Source organism: Balaenoptera musculus, chromosome 15 (genome assembly GCF_009873245.2).
Source record: "Balaenoptera musculus isolate JJ_BM4_2016_0621 chromosome 15, mBalMus1.pri.v3, whole genome shotgun sequence".
Taxonomy (NCBI): domain Eukaryota; kingdom Metazoa; phylum Chordata; class Mammalia; order Artiodactyla; family Balaenopteridae; genus Balaenoptera; species Balaenoptera musculus.
Window position 1 is genome coordinate 80,121,391 of NC_045799.1, and position 21,733 is coordinate 80,143,123.

The following is a 21,733-nucleotide window of genomic DNA, read 5'->3' on the forward strand; positions in this document are numbered from 1 at the left end:
ATAAATAAATAAATAAATAAATAAATAAATAAATAAATAAATAAATAAATAAATTTATATATATATATATATATAAAAAAGATTAGCTGAAGGGAGGAAAGGTAAAGATTGCCAATTCTCACTGATGCCTTACAATTTCTAGACCATGGAGTCCATGGAACAGGTTAAGAATCCCTGGCACTCAGAGGTCTTTCTACCTGAATTTGAAAATATGAAGCCACGTCCTTCTTTCTAGGCAGTTCCCAGACTGGGGAAAACTCCAGATCAGGGCTGTACTGCCTGGAAAAGGCAAAACAGATTCAGTCAGTGCAATAGCCAAGGAAAGCCCTTTAGGGCTCATGCAGGCACTGAATATCAGGTGTGAAGCAAAATGCTTGGACAGAGAGGGAAAATCCCAGGAATTCTACAAAATGCACACACCCTTTTGCAGATAAGGTATGGGGAAAAAAAGGCATCATTTGTTCCCAGCAAGTTTGATTTCTCTCTCAGGTTTAAGGGACAGGGGTTTCTTTATTCAAGCCCATCCCCTCGAAACCATCAAAGTAGCTGCTTCTCTATTTTTAGGGAAATTAATCTGACCAGGATAATTACAGCAACCCGTACTGGAAATTGATGACTCATCAAAAAGCCAGGAAATAGAAAATGTTACATTCTTAAAGGTACAGCAGGGAGACTCCATTTCCGGACACTGAGGCTGGTCTTTTCAAATTCAATCGGGGGAAGCACAAATTGTCTAACGTGAGTATTCCGCTTACCGAGCTCTACCTGGCCCAGTTTCCTGAGTCCTGCATGTGGAACTGTAAAAAAAATAAATAAAAGAGAAATCGGTCTGCGAGGGTACATACCATGGGGCTCGTGGGGAGGGAGAGAAGACGTGAAACCCTTCAAGAAGGCCGGTCACCCGGTGAGCCAGCACTCGGTAACGCAGCCCTTTGAAGACAGCACAGGAAGAGACTTTCTAGGCCACGGTGGGAGTGCAGAGAGCACTGGATCTTGAGTCCAAAGGACTGGATTTGAGGCCTGCCTCTGTGTTCCCAGGACTGTTTCCTTGTCTATGCAATGAACACAACAAGCACTTCCTCCATGACTGCTGGAGAGAATAAACAAGGTATCATGCAAGAAGGTGCCGTGACATAGTCCAGAGTGACCCGGATGCACGGACGGTCTTGGTCCCCGTCGAGTCTTCAACTGTGGGCATCCTCATATTTTCAAGTCTTGTTTGAGGTCCTCCACGCCCATTTCTGGGACACAGGCATCCCCTACCTCCAAAACACGGGGTGCAGGGTACAGGCTCCCTTAAACAATTTCAATAAAGCCCTAAGCCAAGTTCGCCTGGGAGTTTTCTGCTTTCTCAGAGCATAATGCATTTTGTGATTATACACTGGTTATATACACGCTAGAGAGTAAATACTCTAAAATGAACCCAAGTGAAGTTCCTCATAAATGTCTCTTTTGTAATGTACTATGTAAGTATGTGTGCATACGATGTGGTTCTTTTTAAAAAGCATATAGGCAAGGAATACAACATGAGTAACCTTAAGAAATATGAATTTTACCGGCAGGAAAGGTTTGGGAGGTGCAAATTCTTCTAAGACTAACATTAGCTATAAAAAATGCAGCATTTCAGTGCAATTCAATATTTTCTTTCATCAGAGGCTCAGAGCCTCCGCCCACAAGTCAAGAGGAATGTAATAAGCTGACTGTGTGTGTTACAACTGAAGCTGCTTCTGCAACCAGGACTCCGGGGGACAGAGCAAAGAGGTGGCCGTGGACTTGAGCGAAAATGGGACTTCCTGCACTTTTGCCCAGAATGCTGGTATCTTGGCTGGGAGGGCAACATTCCTCCCACCGTGGGCAGCGGCCACCTAAGCCCAACTACAAGCGAACAGCTGCAGGAGACAGGCGTGGCGTCGGGGGCAGGGGGAGCTGTCCAGGCCTCTCTCCCGGGGCCCAAAAAGCGGTCTGCCCTCCTCCAAGGCCAACCCGGGGAACCACTGAAATCTTAAAATCCAACCTGTTCGACTTTGCTAGAATCTCCAAGTTAGTGTCAAGTGTGGGGTGCTAAATCTCTATTTGCTAAGAGAAGGCAGAAGATCTGTACACAGCCGGACCAGCTGAGGAGGACGTACGTTTTTAACTTAAAAAAAAAAAAAAGCTGAGAAATAATTCATTTATTTAACCCAGAAATGGCTATAATCTGAAACCCTGCAATCCCCTTCCACAGCAACTGTTTTGGCAAGCCCCCCGATGTTCCAACAAATAGTAAACTGTGCTTGCCATTTGTCTAAGGGACCTTGCATTAATAAACATGAAGAAGAGCACTTTACCTCCCACTCTCAATGACAGGACAAAACAAAGACCAGCTGTATTCATCAATGAGGCCTTGTTCTGCACATAAAGGCTAATTACATTTCGCTTCAAGCCTACACATGGAAAACTTTCCTGCTGCTGTACCCGCCACAGCCAGCCGGGCCGGTCCAGCTGACGCAGGCCAGGGGCTGCACCCAGTCAACGGGGGCTCCCGACGGCCTCACTGCCTTCGACCTGCAGGCTTCGGTCCCAAGTGGGGGCGGGGATGGTCACCCCAGTGACATCTCCCAGGGATGGACAGGCGACGTGGGCCCTTCCAACCTCCTGTGGAGACGAGGCCGTTCAGGCCCGTCTAATTTCAGAAACGCACGCACCCGAGCCCAGGGCAAGCTTGTCGGGAACAGCCTCTACTCGTTGACAACAGAATAGGTGACAGCGATTAGTGACAGTGACCACGGCTGTCACCGTGCTGGGCGCTGCACACCCACCTCCTCATTACTCTCCACAGCCGCCCAGCGTCCTGACTACTCTTAGGCCCATTGTACAGGCGAGAAAAGAGAGTCGCGGAGGTCAATTAGCTTATCCAGGGACACACAGAAGGGGAGCAGCGGACCCCGGCAATCCACTCAAAGCCCACCTTCCACAGTGCCTCCCCCATCCCCTTCCTGCATTTTCTGTCAACACATTTTTTAAAAGCCCTCCTTTCGAAGGGAGAAGATACATTGTTTTGAAATGTTTTAAGACCATTTGTGAGATTTGCCCCTGGCGGGCTTATATTCGTATGTATTAATGAAAAGCTGTCTAGTCTAAGACAGTATACGTCAGTCGGGCCTGAAGCAGATGGTAAAGTGACAGACCTTTCCCAGAAAATGAAAGGGGGGAGGAATGCGGAGGGGGCAGCTCCGTGTGGGATCTCCAAGATCGAAGCGATTGTCTCCGAAGTTAAAAGAAAGTAGCAATTATTATCTCGGGCCATTCTCTACGCGTTTTGTGGCTTACTTGCTCTGGGAACCATTTACAGTAAGGGTCTGGCCCTAGGCTGCCCTGTGGTAGCCGTCCATTTCTATTTGGGAAATGCCGATCCCCGTCCGAGCCTCCGTCTGGCCCCTGCGCCCACCATGCCCACCTGCCCTGGCAGATCCACCCGTCGGAGCTTCGGGCTGGTCCTCCAGGAGATCGGCCTCGCCGCCTGGTGTTTTCACAGACGGCGCTCCTCCTTTGCCTCTAGCAAACCCTCATCACGGCTCGTCCTTCGGCCTCAAACCCCTGGTCATCCCTTTCAGGAAGGCTTCCTCCACAGTCCTTTCCTCTGGCTCCAGCGGCGTGGGGTGGTGTGCGCTGGAGACCCGCCATCCCCATCGCCAGCTCCCTCTCCCCCTGCTCCTCCCCTGGCCGGGGAGGGGAGGAGGGTAAGGTCAGGGGTTGCTGGCGCTGCCGGGATCCCCGTCGCCTCCCAGAGGCCACAGCTCCTCTCCAGGTGGCCCCTCCAAACGGAGGTGGGGTGAGGCCCGGCCAGTGCTCGCTCGGGGTGCCCGGACCCCGCTGGTCTCCCTCGTCCCCGCTGTGCCCACGTTAAACTCTCTTCTGACCGACCTAGCTAGAGTGGGCTGTCTTCTGTGGACACCCCGACGGCACAGGTGCTGCGCTAATGTACGTCCCCTCCATCACAGCAGGGGTCACGCTGGCTCGCAATAGCTTTTCTCCCCGCGTCCCCCGGCCGATCCTCCCCGAGGAGGCCTCCAGGAACGCGAGCGCCGCTGACGAGTGGCTCTGAGGCGTGCCCATGAGGCTCGCTCTCTCTGCGCCCACGTGCACACCACACCTCTGCCTCCCCGCCTGTCCCTGGAGGAGACGAGGGCCTCCTGCTACGATCACAGGAGGGGACACACCCCGAGAGCACCCGTGGCCCCGTCAGCAGTTGGTAACAAGAGCCACAGCCCAGAGGCAAAGCATTTTACGTGACAGAACAACTGACCCCCGTGCTTTTTGATTCTATTCTCCGTTTAGTCTCCGTTCAGTGAAAATGAGCAAGTAACCTGTGGGTTTTCACTCATCTAGATCTGGAGGGAAAAGAAGCTTTCTGGACTCAAGATACACTGATGTGACGGGAAACAGTCTAGAGACATTTCTCCCTGAGCTCCCGTCTACCACCACCGCTTCTTGTCAAAGGCCGGCGGGCTCAGAGTTCAAGGAGAGGTCTGGGGGCAGGAGGACCGGCCTCTGGTGCTCCCCTGGGTAGCCCTGCTGATGCAGGTGACCCGAGATTTAATGATCTTACCTGTCAGATGACAGAGCTGGCGGCTTAGGAACAGCCCGGGGTCCCTGCATCTATAAACGGTAACTTAGGACAAGACTGAAGACTGAAAATCATCCCGACATCTCAAGGCACCTCTGACCCCTCCCAGGGAGCAGGATCACCTGGGAGCAGGTGACTGAGCTCTTTGCTGGCTGAGAGACAGGAATCATCCCCAAGCATCACCCTGGCCCCGAGCACAGTGAGGCAGGGAGAGAGGGTGGGGACAGGGACAAGATGTCCCCTCCTCCCCCTTTCTGTCTCCCAGGCACACCTGGCCACCACGTGCCCTCCCTAGAGAAGACCAACAGCCCTGAGCTGGGGAAGGTTAAGTCCTTCCTAGACGGCTGTTCTCGGTGCCGTTGCTTCCTCAACTCCTAAGGCAAACCAATTACATGGACACAAATTTTCTGTGTGGCTTTTTAGAAGCCCAAGAAGGAAGTAAGAAGTTGTGACTCTCAGCCAGGGCCCAGTACTTAGCCATCATGACAGGTGGCATTCTCGGCTGTCAACTCCCAATAGTTTCTGCAGATGCTTGGTGTCACCAGGCAGTAGGTACACCTCCCCCCCTGTGCACGCAGGGAACACGGCGGGAGACACTGGCTTCTGGAAGTTGAGCTTTGGTGACAGTCTCTGAGCAGCGGCTTTCGAAATGGTTTTTGACTGAGATCCACAGGAAGAACTACATTTTATGCTGTGGCTCAATAACTCTGTACTTTCAGATTTACACACGAGTTAAACAAAAGTGTCACAAAACAATGCCTAACTTTACTGTGTGCCATGAGCCATGGCATTTTCTCTTCTATTCCATTATTTTGTTTTATATTCTATTTATTACCCAACTAGCCAGTTGCCACTCGCTAAAGTGACTTCGCCGATTGTGACCCACAGTTTGAAAACCATGGGCTTAGACGGGCTTAGAGGTTGGGTTCACAAAAGATTTTTTTAAGTGTATAATAAAGCCAACTTTGGTTGATTGTAGATATGCAAGATGTATCTATGCCTTTTAGAAAGAGGTGTGGTTTAACAAAAATAAATTAACAGAAATTAATGAAATAATCCAACTTATCACTCCCAAAGTCATCATGAATCTTGTCAGCAAGTAAGATGATGTGGATAAGAGTGAATGAATCAGGGAATTAGCACAGCATCTTCAGATCAAAGTCTTTTAGAAAAGAAATGCTATAAACTTAAGGCTAGAGCTATGTATCAGACTAAAACATTATAATTTTAAAAAATCTAATTTACTGAGAACAACAACCTACGTAGTAGAATAAAGTCCAGGCGGAAATAGTAGAAAAACAAGGATGACACGCGGGCAGAAGAGGGAACCCGGACACGGACACCGAGGAACCCCAGGGTGACAGCAGCTGGCGTGGTGCCTCGGAGGGTACGTCTTGGGAGGTGAGGAACTCTCATGCTGTGGGCTCAGAGGGGAGGGCGGAGACGCACGCCTGCCGCCCATTGACAGTGATGCCCGGGGTCGGAAGGGTTAATACCAGAACCACCAGTTTTCAAAGCGCAATTGTAACGGTCACGGGACCTTAGAACCGGCTCTTTCTGTACCACCTGAAGTCTCATTTCAGCACACCGAGAGGGGACAGCGATCCGGCGGGGTCCCCCGGGATTAGACATGCCAACAAGTCAGCCGGAGTCGCCAAGACGGACCAGGATGCTTTAGTCTTTGCGCAGAAGATCTCTGCTCATGATCAAAACTGGTTCTGACCACCAGACCTGGGTAGCTGGGCTCTCAAGATCTCGAGCTGCTAAACAACCCCGAGCAAAGGTCAAGGGCTGCCCTACTGCCCCCTCAACGTGCCCTGAGAGCAGCTGGCCCAGCAGCAACCTCAAAGGCCAAGGGCAAAGGTGATGGGGCTGAGGGATGCCGAGTACCAGGGCCCCACACGGAGCAGGCGCCGGGGAGGAGGGCGATGCTGCTCAGAGCCCCCTCCCCACTCGCCAGCGCCCCCTGAGGCCCGGTGTGAGCACAGCAGGAGACGCTTCTCACTGTAGACACAGCTGTCACGGCTGGGGTGGGGTGGGCGCTGGGGACGCATGGGTTTCTGGGGGAGGTGGGACAGGAAAAAGTTGTTCCAACTCTAGCCTGGCATTGTCAGGGGATGATCTGTTGCTCCTTCATCTTTCTTGATTTACGTCAACATGACTTCTTGCCTCCTGGTATTCTGCGTGGAGGGTAGGCTAGCCACAGTGTACCCGGAGTGCATCACTGATTTCCTCCCCACAAGACCCTCGTGTGATACACCTGCCCAAAGATACACGCCCCCTCTGGGTGTGTCCGCACACGGACGCCCAGCACCATAAGGTGGGATTTGAACAAATACACCTGTGCGGGAGTGAAGGCACAGGTGAAAGGTGATGCCATTGGCACAGACCAAGCTCCACAAAATGTCCCAAGTATCACATCTTCTCTACACTGACTCTTTTTCAAACTTTCTTAGAAAAAGGCACAGTGGTGGCCAGGGTTCACAATAATTGAGGAAAAAAGTTTCAGTTGGAAGGATTGTTCTGAGAGCACCAGATGGAGCTTACTGTCACATCTTGGGTTTTAAACTGATGCAAGCAAGTCATGGGAACGACACCCTGTTCCTTACAGCAGCTCAGAGGCCAAGCATCTTCGAAACCCCGTACTGCTTTGCAAAGTCAATAAACAGGAGGGTGAGGCAGGGAAATCTTTCATGGATTAGCAAAATCGGATGACACCTGACCAAATGCATGCCGATGGAGGGAGCCAGGCAGAGACTTACTTGGCGGTAATTTCTTCATCATATTTGGTTTTCAGGTCAAATAATTCTGTTCGAGTTTTTTCCAGCGCTGAAAGGCAGAGGACATAAAACCATAATATACTAATTGTTCACATTAAGTCAGAAAGAAAAAGTATACATGTAATACAGTCTCATTTCAAAGGAGGCAAAGATTACAAAAGTATACACAGCATGGAACAGAAAAATCCCCTTCCACTGCCACCTCACCTCATCCCATGCGCCTTTTCTGAGATAACCACTGTTACTAGTTTATTGTGTAAGTTTCCTGCTTTTAAATAAATTTCACTATTTAAAAAATATTTCCATACCTAATTGCATATATATTTAAGTGTATGTGTGTGCGTATATATATATTTCACACCCCTCCCCCTTCATAAATAGGATGATACAAATATCTTCTGAGATCTGCCCTCTGCCCTTAGCAGACATATGGAAATCTCTCCATGCTGGGACATTGGCAATGACAATAACAACTTAGCTCTTGTACAGGGCTTGCCACATGCCCGGGGAGTCAGGACACCTAGAAAGGAAGGTGCTGGGTAAAGAGCATGGGTGTTTCGACTTCAGATCAATATCACTCAGCTGGCCTCCCAAGAGTCGATTTACATTCACGTCAATACTAAGAGTGTGACTATTTTCCTATACTTTCACCAACACTGGAAATGATCAATTAAAAAAAAAAAATTCGACAGTCTGACAGGCAAAACAATCTTTTACTGATTTAATTAGCATTTCCCCGCCTGTTCAAAATTAACATTTTTTCATATGTGTATTGGCCGCGCGTATGTCTTCCGCAAACTGCCTGCTCTCATCCTTAGCCCATTGTTCTCCTGGACGGTTTATCTATTTTTATTGATTTGTAGGCGAGCTTTATATTTTTTGGATATTGTTTGACTGTGAATTTGTTAGGATTAGTTTCTGCCACTCTGTCACTTGTGTTTTTTTTGAACTTGGACTACGATGTCTTCTGATGTTTTTCCCCACGTTTAAATTAAATATATAGTGCTATTTCGCTTTCAGAACAAAAAGAAAAAAGGCAGAAAGAAGTTCAAAGAAGCGATAAAAACTTAAGCATAACCTTTTTAGGCATCTAAAGTTTTAAAGGTCTGCTATTACTGTTCTCCTTAACTTCACAGGGTAGAAATAAGGGTTTTTTTTGCCCTCATTGTTGTTCCAAACGAGACGTCAGCCCTTGACAGTTTGGTGATTTAGACTTGTTTGTTGGAAAAAGAGCAGGAAGAAAGGATGGCTTGTGGCAGTGATGCAAATGGGATTCAGAGCCTCCCACCTCGACAGGAACGACTCAGTGTGGGTGACTCATGCAGTCGAGGTGGGGAGCTGTGGAGGAGGGGGTCTGAGGCACGCTGGGGCGTGGGCTCCCCCCCTCCTCCAGGCTCACCGCGGCGGCGGTGACAGGTGTCAGAGGGGACCTGGAGGGACTGGGAGGTGGAGAAAACCTGCCCTAGGTCAGACTGGCCCGTAGCAGCTTGACCGGCAGGCAGAATAGCACACCTGTTTGCAGAGTCTGGACTTTATGTTCGGCTTCTTCCAGCTTTGAGGTGGTGGACATCTGGGTCTCCTGCAGTTTTCTGAAAAGGAAGAGGAAGAAGCCAGATTGGTCATCTTGTTTAGCAACTCACACATCTTGTGTGTTCTGGAGCTACGGCGATGAGCCATCTTCACACGGCTGGTGACAGGCTCGCGGCCGGTTACAACTCGCAGTGCCAGGAGCCTTGATGCCTTGTTCTTTAACACCCAGACTTTGTACCCGCACATCACACGAGGGGAGGTGTATTTCCTGTGGGACTTGACGTGAGGCAACTGATCTAGAAGGTTATCCTAAATGTAGCTCGTTCTTGAAATGCCAGATATTTAAAAAAAAAAAAAAAAAAGGAAGAAAAATCATCATCATGCACTCATTGTTTCCTGAAGTTAGCCCAAGAAGAATGATACATTTACATTTTGCTGACACAATGAAGGAATTTGTTGGAATAAAGGATGTACTGAAGAGATTCGACAGCTGTTCCGTTTCTGTTGGAATGGAATGCAAATGCAACTCTAATACCTAATGGGGACATTTGGAATGTTTGCAGCCACATTCCACGTGTTTATATTTCCCATGATCTCCAAATGAATTCCCTGGTCAATAAATAGCATTCCTTCCTCCTCATCGGCAGAAAAATCTCTAAAAATAAGTTTATTATTTTTACATCATATGAATATAACACATGCACTCATAAAGAAGAAACCTGGGAATACGGAAAAGTAGAAATGGCACAGTTAAAAAAGGCACCCAAATTTATGGAAATCTATGGAAAAGCACTGCTTGCATTTGCACATATTTCAATTATAAAACTAATAAATGCTCTGCGTTTAAAAAAAAAAACAACCACCACAAATACTATAAGAGCATGGAAGTTAAAATGTCCTTTCCCTTGGCTCCACTGGCACTCCTCAGAGTTCTTTTGTAGCTCCCTAGAATTTTTCTTTACTTTTTTTTTTTTAAACAATAAAGGGCTTCCTCATTCTTTTTTTTTTTTTTTAAATAAATTTATTTATTTATTTTATTTTTGGCTGCGTTGGGTCTTTGTTGGGGAGTGCGGGCTTTCTCTAGTTGTGGCGAGCTCTTTGTTGTGGTATGCGGGCTTCTCACTGCAGTGGCTTCTTTTGTTGTGGAGCACGGGCTCTAGGTGCGCGGGCTTCAGTAGCTGTGGCTCGTGGGCTCAGTAGCTGTGGCTTGTGGGCTCTAGAGTGCAGGCTCAGTAGTTGTGGCGCACGGGCTTAGTTGGTCTGTGGCATGTGGGATCTTCCTGGATCAGGGGTCGAACCTGTGTGCCCTGAATTGGCGGGTGGATTCTTAATTAACCACTGCGCCACCAGGGAAGTCCTAGAATTTTTCTATACGTATAGAAATACAATGTAATATGTAATATACTGTAGCATAATATAAACTCAGATGTGATATATTATAGTGTAATAAACACTCCCCGCCCCTTTCTTTTAATACTAAAGGGATCAGAGCACACATGGTATCCTGCAGCTAGCTTTTTCACTTATCTCCGTACTGTGGAAATGTTCTACCCCAGCATATATAGTTTGTCCTCATTCTTATTAAACAACTGACTTAACCAAGCCTCTATGGACATTTAGACGGTTTATCACCCCTTTCTACTAAACAATTCCGCAATGATCATCATAGGTATTGGTGCATAATTCTGACAGTGAATCTGTTGGATAAAATTCTAACAGAGGAACTACAGTGGTGAAAGGGTATGTGCAACTGTTTTTGTTGTTTTGATAGATATTGAGAAACTTTCCAACAAAAAGCCTCACCAGTTTAAACTCTTGCCAACAGCATTCGAGAGTGTTCTGCTGTGCCAACACTGGATAAAATTAAACTTAGTTTTACTCTGGAGTAAAGCTGAGAATTTCTCTTTGTATGAACTGTCTGCTCAACTCCTTTACCCATTTTTTGTAGCGCTGGGTTTTTTTCTTATTAATTTGTAAGAGTTCTTTGTTTATAAAGAAAATTAGCCCTTTTTCTTATGTGGTGCAAATATTTCTTCCCAGTTTTTGGATGGTTTAAAAATGTTGTTCACTGTTACTTGTTTTCAAAAGTCTGTGTGAAATTTTAGGCAGCTGTATTTATATAACTTTTCTTTTATGTGTAGAAAGATCTCTCCACTCCAAAATTATTAAAAACAAAGTAAATGCCCAGGTTTTCTTCCAGTATGTACATGATTTAATTATTAATACTTAAATCCTAATCCATTTCAATTTTTTGGTGTAAAGAATGAGATAAAGATCTAGCTTCATCCCCCACCCCCAGTGGTCAGTTATTTGCATCTTTTAATATAATCAATCCTTTTACCTAGTTTGAAAAGTCAACTTAATAATATTAAATTCCTATAGAAATTTATTTCCCTACTTTTGTAACGCATAAGTTTGTTCTCTGCAGATGTAATCACGCTGTCTATAATTCAGTATCATGCATTTTTCACTTCACATTATGCCGGATACATTTCTGGTGTAATTGCAAATTCAACAAAACTATTATTTTATAATGGCCGTATAACGTTCCCATTAGGGGTGGCCTCTTTTACGCACCCATTTCTTGTTGGCAAGGCATTTCAATGGCTTGCATTCCCCCCTCCCCTCAATTATCAGTAATATGGTGAGAAATCTCTTTGGGCACAGAGTGCTTTCCTAGGAGACACATTTAGTGCCAGTTCCACATCTGCTGGGTCAAGAATCCGCTCATCCTTCGGAGCCCCGACTCTGTGGGGCTCACTTCCTTCCCAGGGGCTGTACCCAGCCCCGCTCTCCCAGCAGCATAGGTGTGGTATCCCCTGCAGATCTGGGCTTGACCCCGAGGGACTGGCTTTGGTCCTGCAGTGAGGGCTTTGGGAGGCCAAGTCTCAGCGCAAAGGGAGGCCAGGGCCACAGAGGTGGCTCAGGCTCTGCCCCCCCCTCTGGGTGCCTCGCTGGGAGAGTGCGGGCAGGTGCCTAATCTGTAAAATGAGATGGTCTGCTCCGCAAGCCTATCCCGAGCACTTGCTGAGACAACATCTCGAGAGGGCCTGGCAATGAGTGTAGCGGGCATTCTTCTTCTTTTCTAAATGAAGCCAGTTTAATGGTGCCCCAGAGAGGCCTTGGTGATGCCTGAGATCTCCACGGAGCCTGCCTCATAGAAGTCCGAGCAGCTGCATTCCAAGTCCACGGGAAACACCCACAAAACCCCACCACCGGGCCTGCCTCTTAACTTGTAACCAGACATTTAGTGCCTCTCATTAATGGACTCACATTTCTTCGTAACAGGCTTAGATTTTTAAACCTTAGCTTCACCAGAGTTCTGAGAGACCTGACTTAAGCAATTTGAATTGGTAAGTTCAACACTCCTATGGTTTTTATAAGAAATCTAACTTTCGGGCTTCCCTGGTGGCGCAGTGGTTGAGAGTCTGCCTGCCAATGCAGGGGACACGGGTTCGAGCCCTGGTCTGGGAAGATCCCACATGCCGCGGAGCAACTAGGCCCGTGAGCCACAATTACTGAGCCTGCGCGTCTGGAGCCTGTGCTCCGCAACAAGAGAGGCCGCGATAGTGAGAGGCCCGCGCACCGCGATGAAGAGCGGCCCCCGCCTGCCGCAACTAGAGAAAGCCCTCGCACAGAAACGAAGACCCAACACAGCCATAAATAAATAAATTTTTAAAAAAATTAAAAAAAAAAAAAAAGAAATCTAACTTTCATTAAGTCATCACACTAGTGAAAAAGCAACTCATTATTTGTGGCAAAGTTTTGGGTGAGGCAGGCCAGCGGAAACCTAACACTCACAGCCCTTCGATGGTGAATTAATATATTTTACTGATACTAACTCCTTGATGTATGAAGCACTGTGAGGTAATGAAACGAGGCAAGAGACAAAAAAAATTAAAAAAAAAAAAAAGATGTGTGTGTGTGTGTGAGAGAGAGAGAGAGAGAGAGAGAGAGAGAGAGAGAGGGAGAAGAGATGTTAAATATCAAAATTCACTTAAGAAGGTAGCAGGAGCTCAGCATTGCCCTGGACTTCCCAGAGAAGACACACAGCAGGGGACGGTCCCACCCTTCTCATCTTACCTCGGGTACCACCCCCATGTGCCAACCACACACGCTTTGTGCTTAAGCCCCGGCACCATGTGGCCCCGAAAGACACGCCCTTTGACATACCTGACACCATCCACCAACGGGAAAGACTGGTACATTTCACTCAAGGTCACCTCACAATCTCACAAATTACAGAACAAGGGACACCTTTGTTTTTCAAACAAAATTGTGCCTTAGAGCCCCTAGGATTTTGGTTTCCAACCTGGGCTTATTTCACAGGTCCATTTAAAAAAACTGTCTTGTGATGTGACGTGTACAAGTAAAACATTATGTCAGCACGTCAGTGCGTGCAGATCCCAACATGTGCTCACCTCTCCTTTTCTGCGAAATCATTTTGTAACTTTTGTTCCTTTTCGAGAGCTATGGTCTCGGCTTGGTTCTTCAGAGTCTGTTCATATTCTCGGATTTTCTCTTTAAGTGCTTTTATCGTTACCTCTGCAGAAGGGGGGGAAAAAAAACTCCAGTAAGAGAAGCATGGTTCCATGTGGCTATATATACTAGGCTTTCATAACCTAGGAGGATCGGTGTGTTTTAAACTTTAGCTCTTCAACTCTGACACAAAATCAATGGTTACAAGTCCCTTCGGAGACCTTTTACTCCCTAAATGTTAAATTGAACTTTAAACATTTAGGTTGAGGAGGATCAATGGATTTTGCTGGAAGAAGAACTATGTCTCTCTAATACAACTTAAGAAAAAGAGGGGGGAAATCAATGGTAAAATATAGTATCATCTTATTGATGAGTCTTAAATTAGTCCTCTACTGAGGGAAGATTAATAACGTTTTAGTGTGGGTTTAAGTACTGTCTTACAAAGAAAACGGTTCATAACTGTGCGCACATTTTGGAAGAAGCCTACTGACCTCCCCGGCCACGGGCTGCACCTTTGCTGTTTCACAAGTGATGAGACACACGGTGCGCTAAGTGGATGGGGCGCCGGTCTCCTCGGCTGGAAGGGACCAGCCCCGGAGCTTGGGTGCTGAGAGCACCCTCCACCGGGGCCAGAGTCTGGCAGACCCAGGCTGCGTGTGCAGAACCGATGACTGGGCCCAGGGGAGCCACAGCTGAGGGAGGGTGAGTGCCAGAGGCGTGGGAAGCAGTGCTGTGTGGTGAAGCCCTGCAGTGCCCGGTGCTCAGGACGCAGGGTCCCTTGGGGGTCAGGGTCGCCCCTGGAAAGCCCAGGTTCCCCCACCACCAAGTGCGTGTTTACAGCAGTTGCTTCAATGACCCAAAATAGGAACATGAGAGCAGATGCAATGAACAGGGCAGGGTCCTAACTCAGCCCCAGGCAGAGCACCGAGGCCCCGGCTCCAAGGATGGTGGAGCTCTTGGGGGACCGCACCTGCCTGGGCGTGGGTCCATCTCGTGGGGGGCAAGGCTGAGTTCCTTGGTCGTCCCAGCACCTGACACAGTGGGTGCTCAGAAAGTGGCTGAGGCATGAGGCTGGGCTGAGCAGGGTGAGGCCTCGACGGGGCTGTGAAAACGGGGCTCCAGGCTCAGGCGACAACGTCGCCTGCCAGGTCTCTGCCCATGGAAGCGCTGGGACTGGTGGCCCTTGCTCCTTCGGGCTGTAACTCACGTCAGCTTCTGCTCCCTGAGCTGCGCAGACAGGCCGGGCCAAGCAGGAGCCAGGCAGCCGGGCATTTGTACCCACGTGGCTTGGTGCATAAAAGCTAGAGGCTCTTTCGTTAAGATAAGAAATTGGCCTTTTTCATCTAATGGAACCAGAGGGTTCTCCTCAGAGGAGGAGAGAGGGAATTAAGGCCAATGACCTTGGCAGGGTATCTGAGAGATGAACAGGGGGCTTCCTGCCTCTCGGGCTGGGTGTTTGGGGCCTGGAAGAAACGCTCTGTGAGCACAATGGTTAACATGGAGTGATGGGGAGGGAGCAGAACACGTCCAAAGCGGACACGACAGGTCACCTCTGGAAACATCTGCACATTCTTTTTAGTCGATGGTCAATGCGGCTGTAAACACGCAGGATTTCTGCCTTGAGCAATGGGTTGGAAACCTCTGGACAGCCCCTGGGCCCTGGTGCTCAACCCAATGGGTTTCTCAGCGTGACCCATCTATGCTCCTTCCAGGGGAGTTTGGGGCACTAGCTTGGGGCTCCCACTCTGTCTGATGGGGATCTGCCTTTTCAACGACGGATGCGTTGCCTGCGGGTGACACCTGTCAGAGAGTCAGCTCATGATCAAAGTAGGGTCACATCCAGCCCAGGTGGGCTGCTCAGTGAGCCAGGGGCAGATTTGTCCTGGAGCCTCGGTCCCTCCTCTGGCACCTGGGCCCGGGTCCAGGACATTGCCCTGGGCGTGTCCCAGCTGGGTCCCCTCCGCGTGAGTAGGGGAGGAGGGAGAGCGGCATGGAGGAGAGGACACGAAGAGCTCTGCTCCCACGGGCTGTGCCTGGGCCCCGTTCACTCACCTTTACATGGAGTGGGGGAGAATTACAGCATGTGATAAAGAAACTCCTGTCCTGCTCTAACATTTGATCCATCCACACTACAGCTGTGATGATTAAAACAAGTGATGTGCACCTCAACCCCTTCCAAATTCAAAGCATTTTTATACTGGGGAGAAAAGAGAGGAAAGCAGCATTTTCCTGGCAGCGGGGAAAATCTGTAAAGATACCAATAAACAAAGAGAAGGATGGGGGGCGATTTCTGGAAAAAGCCACAGCGCTGAGTTAAGAGCAGCTGATATTTACTGAGTGTCGGGAACAGCGCTTAACGCCTCGGCTGCATCTCATTTAATCCTACAACAGCCCGTCAGGGTTAGTACGAGAATTCTGCCCCCACCCAAGGAAACGAGGCTTCAACAATGTGAGACCACTTGCTCCAGGCTGCACAGCGAAGTGGTGGCAACCAAGGGACCCCGGCCCGGTCTGCTGGCCTTTGGAGCCTTTGTTCTTGAGTCTTGGACTCTGCATTTCTTTCTTTCTCTCTTTCTTTCTTTTTTTGGCCACGCCACGTGGCTTGTGGGATCTTAGTTCCCCGACCAGGGATCGAACCCATGCCCCCTGCAGTGAAAGCGCCGAGTGCAGTCCTAACCACTGGACCGCCAGGGAAGTCCGTTAGTCTCTGCATTTCATTTAGAAATGTCCATCAGGTGAGGCCTTTGGGGAGGCGATGATCCCCACGCTGGGCAACTGGCCCTGGGGCGCTGACAAAACAGGGGGGGAGGGCGACCAGGCCCTACAACAAAACCAAATCAAACTGAAGGAAACCCAAACAGTGGATCTGTCAAAATAAGATGCCAGAGGTCACTGGAAGGAAATGTGCAGAACCAGAATTTACAGGTTCTCTTTCCCCTGGGCGCTGGGTGGTTCTGACCAGAGCCAAGTCCTGCTGGGGGAAGGGAGCATTTCCCTCACTGGACCCCAAGCTCCTAAGTCCTCACCTTGCTCCCCAGTGGGACCAAACTGTCCCTTGGGTCCCACAGGCTCAGAGCTCCCTGTGGGCCAGATTGAGGTGGCGTCCCCGAGGAAGGGGCCCTCGGGCCTGCTGTCCTCACTGCCCAGGCCTGGACCTTCCTGCCTCTTCCCAGGTCCTTTCCGCACACGACCCCTCCTCGCCAGCCGGTGTCCAAAGGTCTCAAAACCCAAGGATGCTTTTAATAATCGTCATCAGGGACTTCCCTGGTGGCGCAGTAGTTAAGAATCCGCCTGCCGATGCAGGCAACACGGGTTCGAGCCCTGGTCTGGGAAGATCCCACATGCCTCGGGGCAACTAAGCCCGGGTGCCACAACAACTGATGCCCACGTGCCATAGAGCCTGCGCACAACAACGAAGACCCAGCACAGCCAAAAAAAAAAAAATCTTCATCAGGTAATTCCTTCTCCAGCCCTCAGGGGAAGTCCCCCAAGCAGTTTGCTCTGTCACCTTCCTCACCCACACCCCCAAACAAACCCAAACAGGCCCACTTTTACTTGGACTTGGCTGAGAAACCTACAGCGGCTGTCAGATGGGGCAGTGATTTTCCTCAAGACAAGGAAGCCAAGAGGCTCCCGATTGGGACACGTCTGGATTTTAGGTGTGGGAGAGATTTCTTTGTTCTTCCCTGACAGGAAAAGCCAGGCAACCTTTGCCCTCTCTCCTTGTTGTTTTCCTTCGTTAACTTCGTCATGGATAGGTGACAGTGACCAGGACACCACGGGGCTCACGCGTGGGGACGTGCAGGCTGCGTCTGAAGCCTTAATGTATCGGCCTCAATTATTAAATGACTTACTGGATGTGACCCTTTGATCATGAGCTGGCTCTCTGACAGGTGTCACCCGCAGGCAACGCATCCGTCTTTGAAAAGGCAGATCCTATTACATGATGATTCAGGAAGAACTTTAAAAGAATCCTGATCGGTCCCGGCGGGAGGGCAATAAAATCATATGCAGTTGTTGTGCAGAGGTAAAGTTTTCCTTCTCAATTGCTAAGCATTATTATTATCTCTCTTTAATGACTCTGATTCTTGCCCCACCCGGACTTTATGATGAAGGTGACAATCAGAGCTAGTTCCAACAGTATGGGGAAGGCAATTAAAAAAGAAAAAAAGAAAGAAAAGAAAAGAAAAAAGAGAAGAAAAGAAAAAGAAAGAAAAAGGAAGGAATGAATACATTTTCCACCAACCTTGATTTTTCACTTCAGCAAATTCCTTGTTGTATTCTTCGAGAGTTTCCCTAAGTTTCTGGTTCTCTGTTTCAATGTCGTGTAGGCGCTGCACTTTGAGCTGGAGCTGCTGCCCGAGGTCCAGAGCCGGAACGGGATCTGCACGAGAGGGAAACACACGTCACCCCCTTCTGGACACATTCGAGCCACCTTCCTGGCCTCGAGGAGGCTTGGAGCAGGTCGCCCAGCTCCCAGGGAGTCAGCTCCCCAAGGCCCCGCGGCTGGATGGACCGCGTGCTTCTCTGTGGCTGCTAAGGGATATGCACACAGACCGACCCAGTACATGAAAACGGGGTGGGGATGGCCACGGGCTCCCTGGGATTTGCCCACTCCCCTGGCCTGGTGTGACACTTAAAGGATTTTCCATTCCCTGATCTGATAGGAAGAAAGATACACGCGGCGGCAAGGGGAGGAGCCCGGGAAAATCACCTATCACCTAGCGCCCACGCGGAGGAAGCAGCGAGTGGGAAGGTGCCGAAGGCCTCAAGTTTCCAATAATTCTTATGAAGGTGGAAATAACACCTGATACCCGGAGAGCGTCTGGCCATCACAGAACACTTTTACGAACATTTTCTCATTTGAGCCCCAGGACACTCCTGGGAGAGAGATGTGACACACAGATCACGTTCCTTTCACAGAAGAGGGAACTAAAGCTCATTGAGGCGGGGTCCTGGGCCCTGATGGGCCCAGGTTTCCGGCTGGTTAGTTGGGCAGAGAGATCTCAAACCCAAGTCTGTGAGATCCAGTGACCGTCCTTCCAAAGAGGAAGGTCCCCTGAGGGGGCGGGCTCCCCTTTTGTCACGGCCCTCCTTTCCTGATGAAGGATGCTCAGGGAAGAGTCAGGGCTTACCAGCCAGTGATCTAAAGATGGGAGAACCCCGGGTTTCTGCTCTCGGCTGTTTTGTCTTTCCTCAGAGGCACAGCTGGTGACCCAGCTGCTGCGACCCGTCCTGCGCCGGCGGGCCAGCCAGCCAGGAGGTCACCACACTCCTGGTTAGAGTACAAACAGCAGGAGAAGGGCATCTGGGCCAGTTATGAGAGGTCCTGCAGCCAATTCAATGTGCTCTCCACCATCAGACTCACTTACAAAAAAACTGGATTTGTGAGGGGAACCACTGACCGAAACCGCCCACCCTGGCCAGGAACAACAGTAGCCACTCGCATGAGTTCTCTTACAACGGGAGGTCCTGGTAAGGAATGCGGAACTAACAAGCTACCACCAACCGGAAGAATTCGGGCAAGGTCAAAAGGAGAGAGGAGACGCCAGTCCTTAAGTCCTACCAGCCTCCGAGACTCCTTGCTGGAATCCATCTTGGCTGAGCGACGGATGTGCCACCAGGAAGGACCCTGAGTCAGAGTCATTGGCCAGAGACAACACGGAAACTCACCCCATCACCATAAAACCCGAGACTGGGAGCCATGTGGCAGAGCAGTTCTCCGGGGTTCCCTGACCCTGCTGCTCTCTGCCCGGGCACCCCTTCCCAATAAAGTCTCTTGCTTTGTCAGCACCTGTGTCTCCTCGGACAATTCATTCCCGAGTGTTAGACAAGAGCCCGCTCTCGGGCCATGGAAGAGGTCCCCTTTCCTGCAACAGATTTGGACCTAAAATCGGACAATGCAGACGTGGAATTTGGGGTACAGGCGCGGACTTTGCCTTTACCGTTCATTCAGCACAAAATGGAGAGACATTAAGTGTTCTTCTGGCATCAGTTGGGTCTTTATTTTTATTTCTGCTGCACTTATAATCCACCTGCCGGGCCCCAGTGGGGCACTTCCTCTAGGACTCTGGGGCCCCGTCAGAGTAGAAGCATACCCGAGTCTGCTGGGCTTAGAAAAGATTACGGAAGATATTTCTGGTATGGACGCCAGCATCACTTGTGAGACGGCTGCAAAGATTTAGTCTCCGGTTGAGGAATGCTAAACACAGAGCCCAGTGGATCAACAAGGGTATATATCCAAGCGCTCACTTAATTTTCAAATACCAGAGCAGTTAATTTTTCAGACCACCCTTGGTTCCTGGAAACGAGGGCTCCGTCTACCACGCCTCAGTCGGCGGGGCCACCAGGAGCCAGGAGCGCTTTGAGGAGCCAGCGTCTTGGTGGGGTTTACAAAAGGCAGGCCCCGCGGCACGTCCAGCACAACGTTTAACACCGCCCATCACGTGAAACCCCGGCAGCCGGGCACTGATTCTGTGCGTATATACAGTTTATGACGACCTCATCGCTTTCTCATTTGTGGCCTCTCATTATTATTTTTATCAGCATTAAAATATTTGTACTAAATTAGATTTCAAAAGCTATTTTGGGGAGATGGTTCCTTGTAAGTAGGAGTGGTAATAGCACTACAGAATGAACATCCTCAGAACATTCCAGGTGCAGCTTTTTTTTTTTTTTTTTTTAATTCCAGTATCTTCCCTGGACACCTTCCCACCCCCACTCCTCTTCCCACTCCCCACATGGCCTTATGCTGGGCAAATGACCTGAAGGAGATAAAAGAGAGTATTGCCTGTGGCCCCGTCCATGTAAAACGACAACTTTAACTTGAAACAGGGGTCAGGGAAGAATTGAGGAGAAGAACCACTGCGCTTCTATAAAATTCTCTGAATGTTCATTGCTGTAGGTTTCCCAGCACAACTGCCAGTACAAATTATATTTTAAAGAGCTAAGCTAGTATGCGGCCCTCCATCCCACAAATTTCTCTTGACAACTTTTCCAGTCCATTCCTCTTAAGAGGCCAGGACCCACTGTGTCTGCTTTGAATAAAAAAATAGTTTCCCTCGTTGGATTCAGCAAGGAATTCAGTAACATATAAAAATAATACGCACATTATCAAGTGAATGGTAACTAGGAGCTTTAGACAAATTTTCAAAGCATTATATTGTAAATGAAAATTCTGGCAATCTTATAATTATTCATTACGGCATATATATTTAATTGAACATGATTAAAGGTTAATGCCTAAGTAGCAGAACTGGTCATAGAATAAAGAATGAACTGAACGTTCAAAAATCTCTATGTATTAAACTTCAAACTTTACTACAGTACAGTTGAATGACTCAACGCCTACAGCATTTGAATATCGTTTTGGATTATGTAAAAGGCATTGCTAAAGTACCTCTTAGGCTTAATATTTATTACTTGTATTACAGGAACAGTTAATTACCACATGACAATATAATGACTCTAGCATGCTTGGGCTAGAGACCAAAACAGTGAATTTCGGCATGCCAAACCCCAGCCTGCATGTTAATCTAGGGGAAATCATAGCTTTTTGCCTCATGAATGATTTCCAATGCCATTTAAACCCCACACAAGTATTGTTAGGTCTTATTCTGAACGTCACAAGCCTCCGATCTCAGCAGCTCGATTAGGGAACCGTCTGGGGGAGGCAAGAGCACACACCCATGCGTGGAACAGCACCACACGGAAACCTGCAGCCCATCTTCCCTGCCGCCTCCTTCAGTTCAACATGCCTTACTGCCAGTGCCATGCACCCGATGTGACAGACTTGCAAAGTGTTCTACAATCATCTCATAGTTCATTCCTAAAACACTCTTTGAGGCATTCTACAGCTCAGTATGCAGCACAGGACTCAAAGAACATAATTATAACAACAACAAGTCACCTGTATTTATTCAGCACCTTCCCCTAAGTACATGGAACATTATCTCGTTGATTCCAGCCATCACAGCCAGAGGTCGGGGGGGAGGGGGCTCTGCAGCGAGTCAGGCGCTGGCATCTCACCCAGGGACAGGGGGAGGCGAGAAGTCGGCCAGGCAAACAGGTAATGCAAAAGTCTAATTAAGATTTCTGCCTTCTGAACCAGCAGCCGACTAAATTATACTGTCTCTTCAAGTACTAATACAGCAAGTAGGTCCTAAGCATCTGTCTGCTCTGGGTAAGGCACTGATTCATTGGGATGGACATTCAGCAGAGTCAGCTGGGCCCAACCTCACAGAGATAAACCATGTTCACAAATAACTAAGCTAAACAAGAAGGGCCACATGGAAGACCATTCCCAGATAGAGAAACTGGGAAAAGGAGATTTTTTTTT

At 48.8% G+C, this 21,733-nt stretch overlaps 1 protein-coding gene across 6 annotated transcripts in view; it reads right to left on the reverse strand.

Annotated features, from left to right (window-relative positions):
* Positions 1-21,733, reverse strand: part of CUX1 (cut like homeobox 1) — a 373,348-nt gene that overhangs the window by 124,857 nt on the left and 226,758 nt on the right. For all 6 annotated transcript variants that reach the window (XM_036824618.1, XM_036824617.1, XM_036824616.1 and 3 more), the window contains exons 5-8: positions 17,642-17,779; positions 13,338-13,461; positions 8,899-8,975; positions 7,369-7,435 (exon numbers count right to left, since the gene is read on the reverse strand). In XM_036824618.1, coding sequence (XP_036680513.1) covers positions 7,369-7,435; positions 8,899-8,975; positions 13,338-13,461; positions 17,642-17,779 — 406 coding nt within the window. The remainder of the gene's footprint in view (positions 1-7,368; positions 7,436-8,898; positions 8,976-13,337; positions 13,462-17,641; positions 17,780-21,733) is intronic.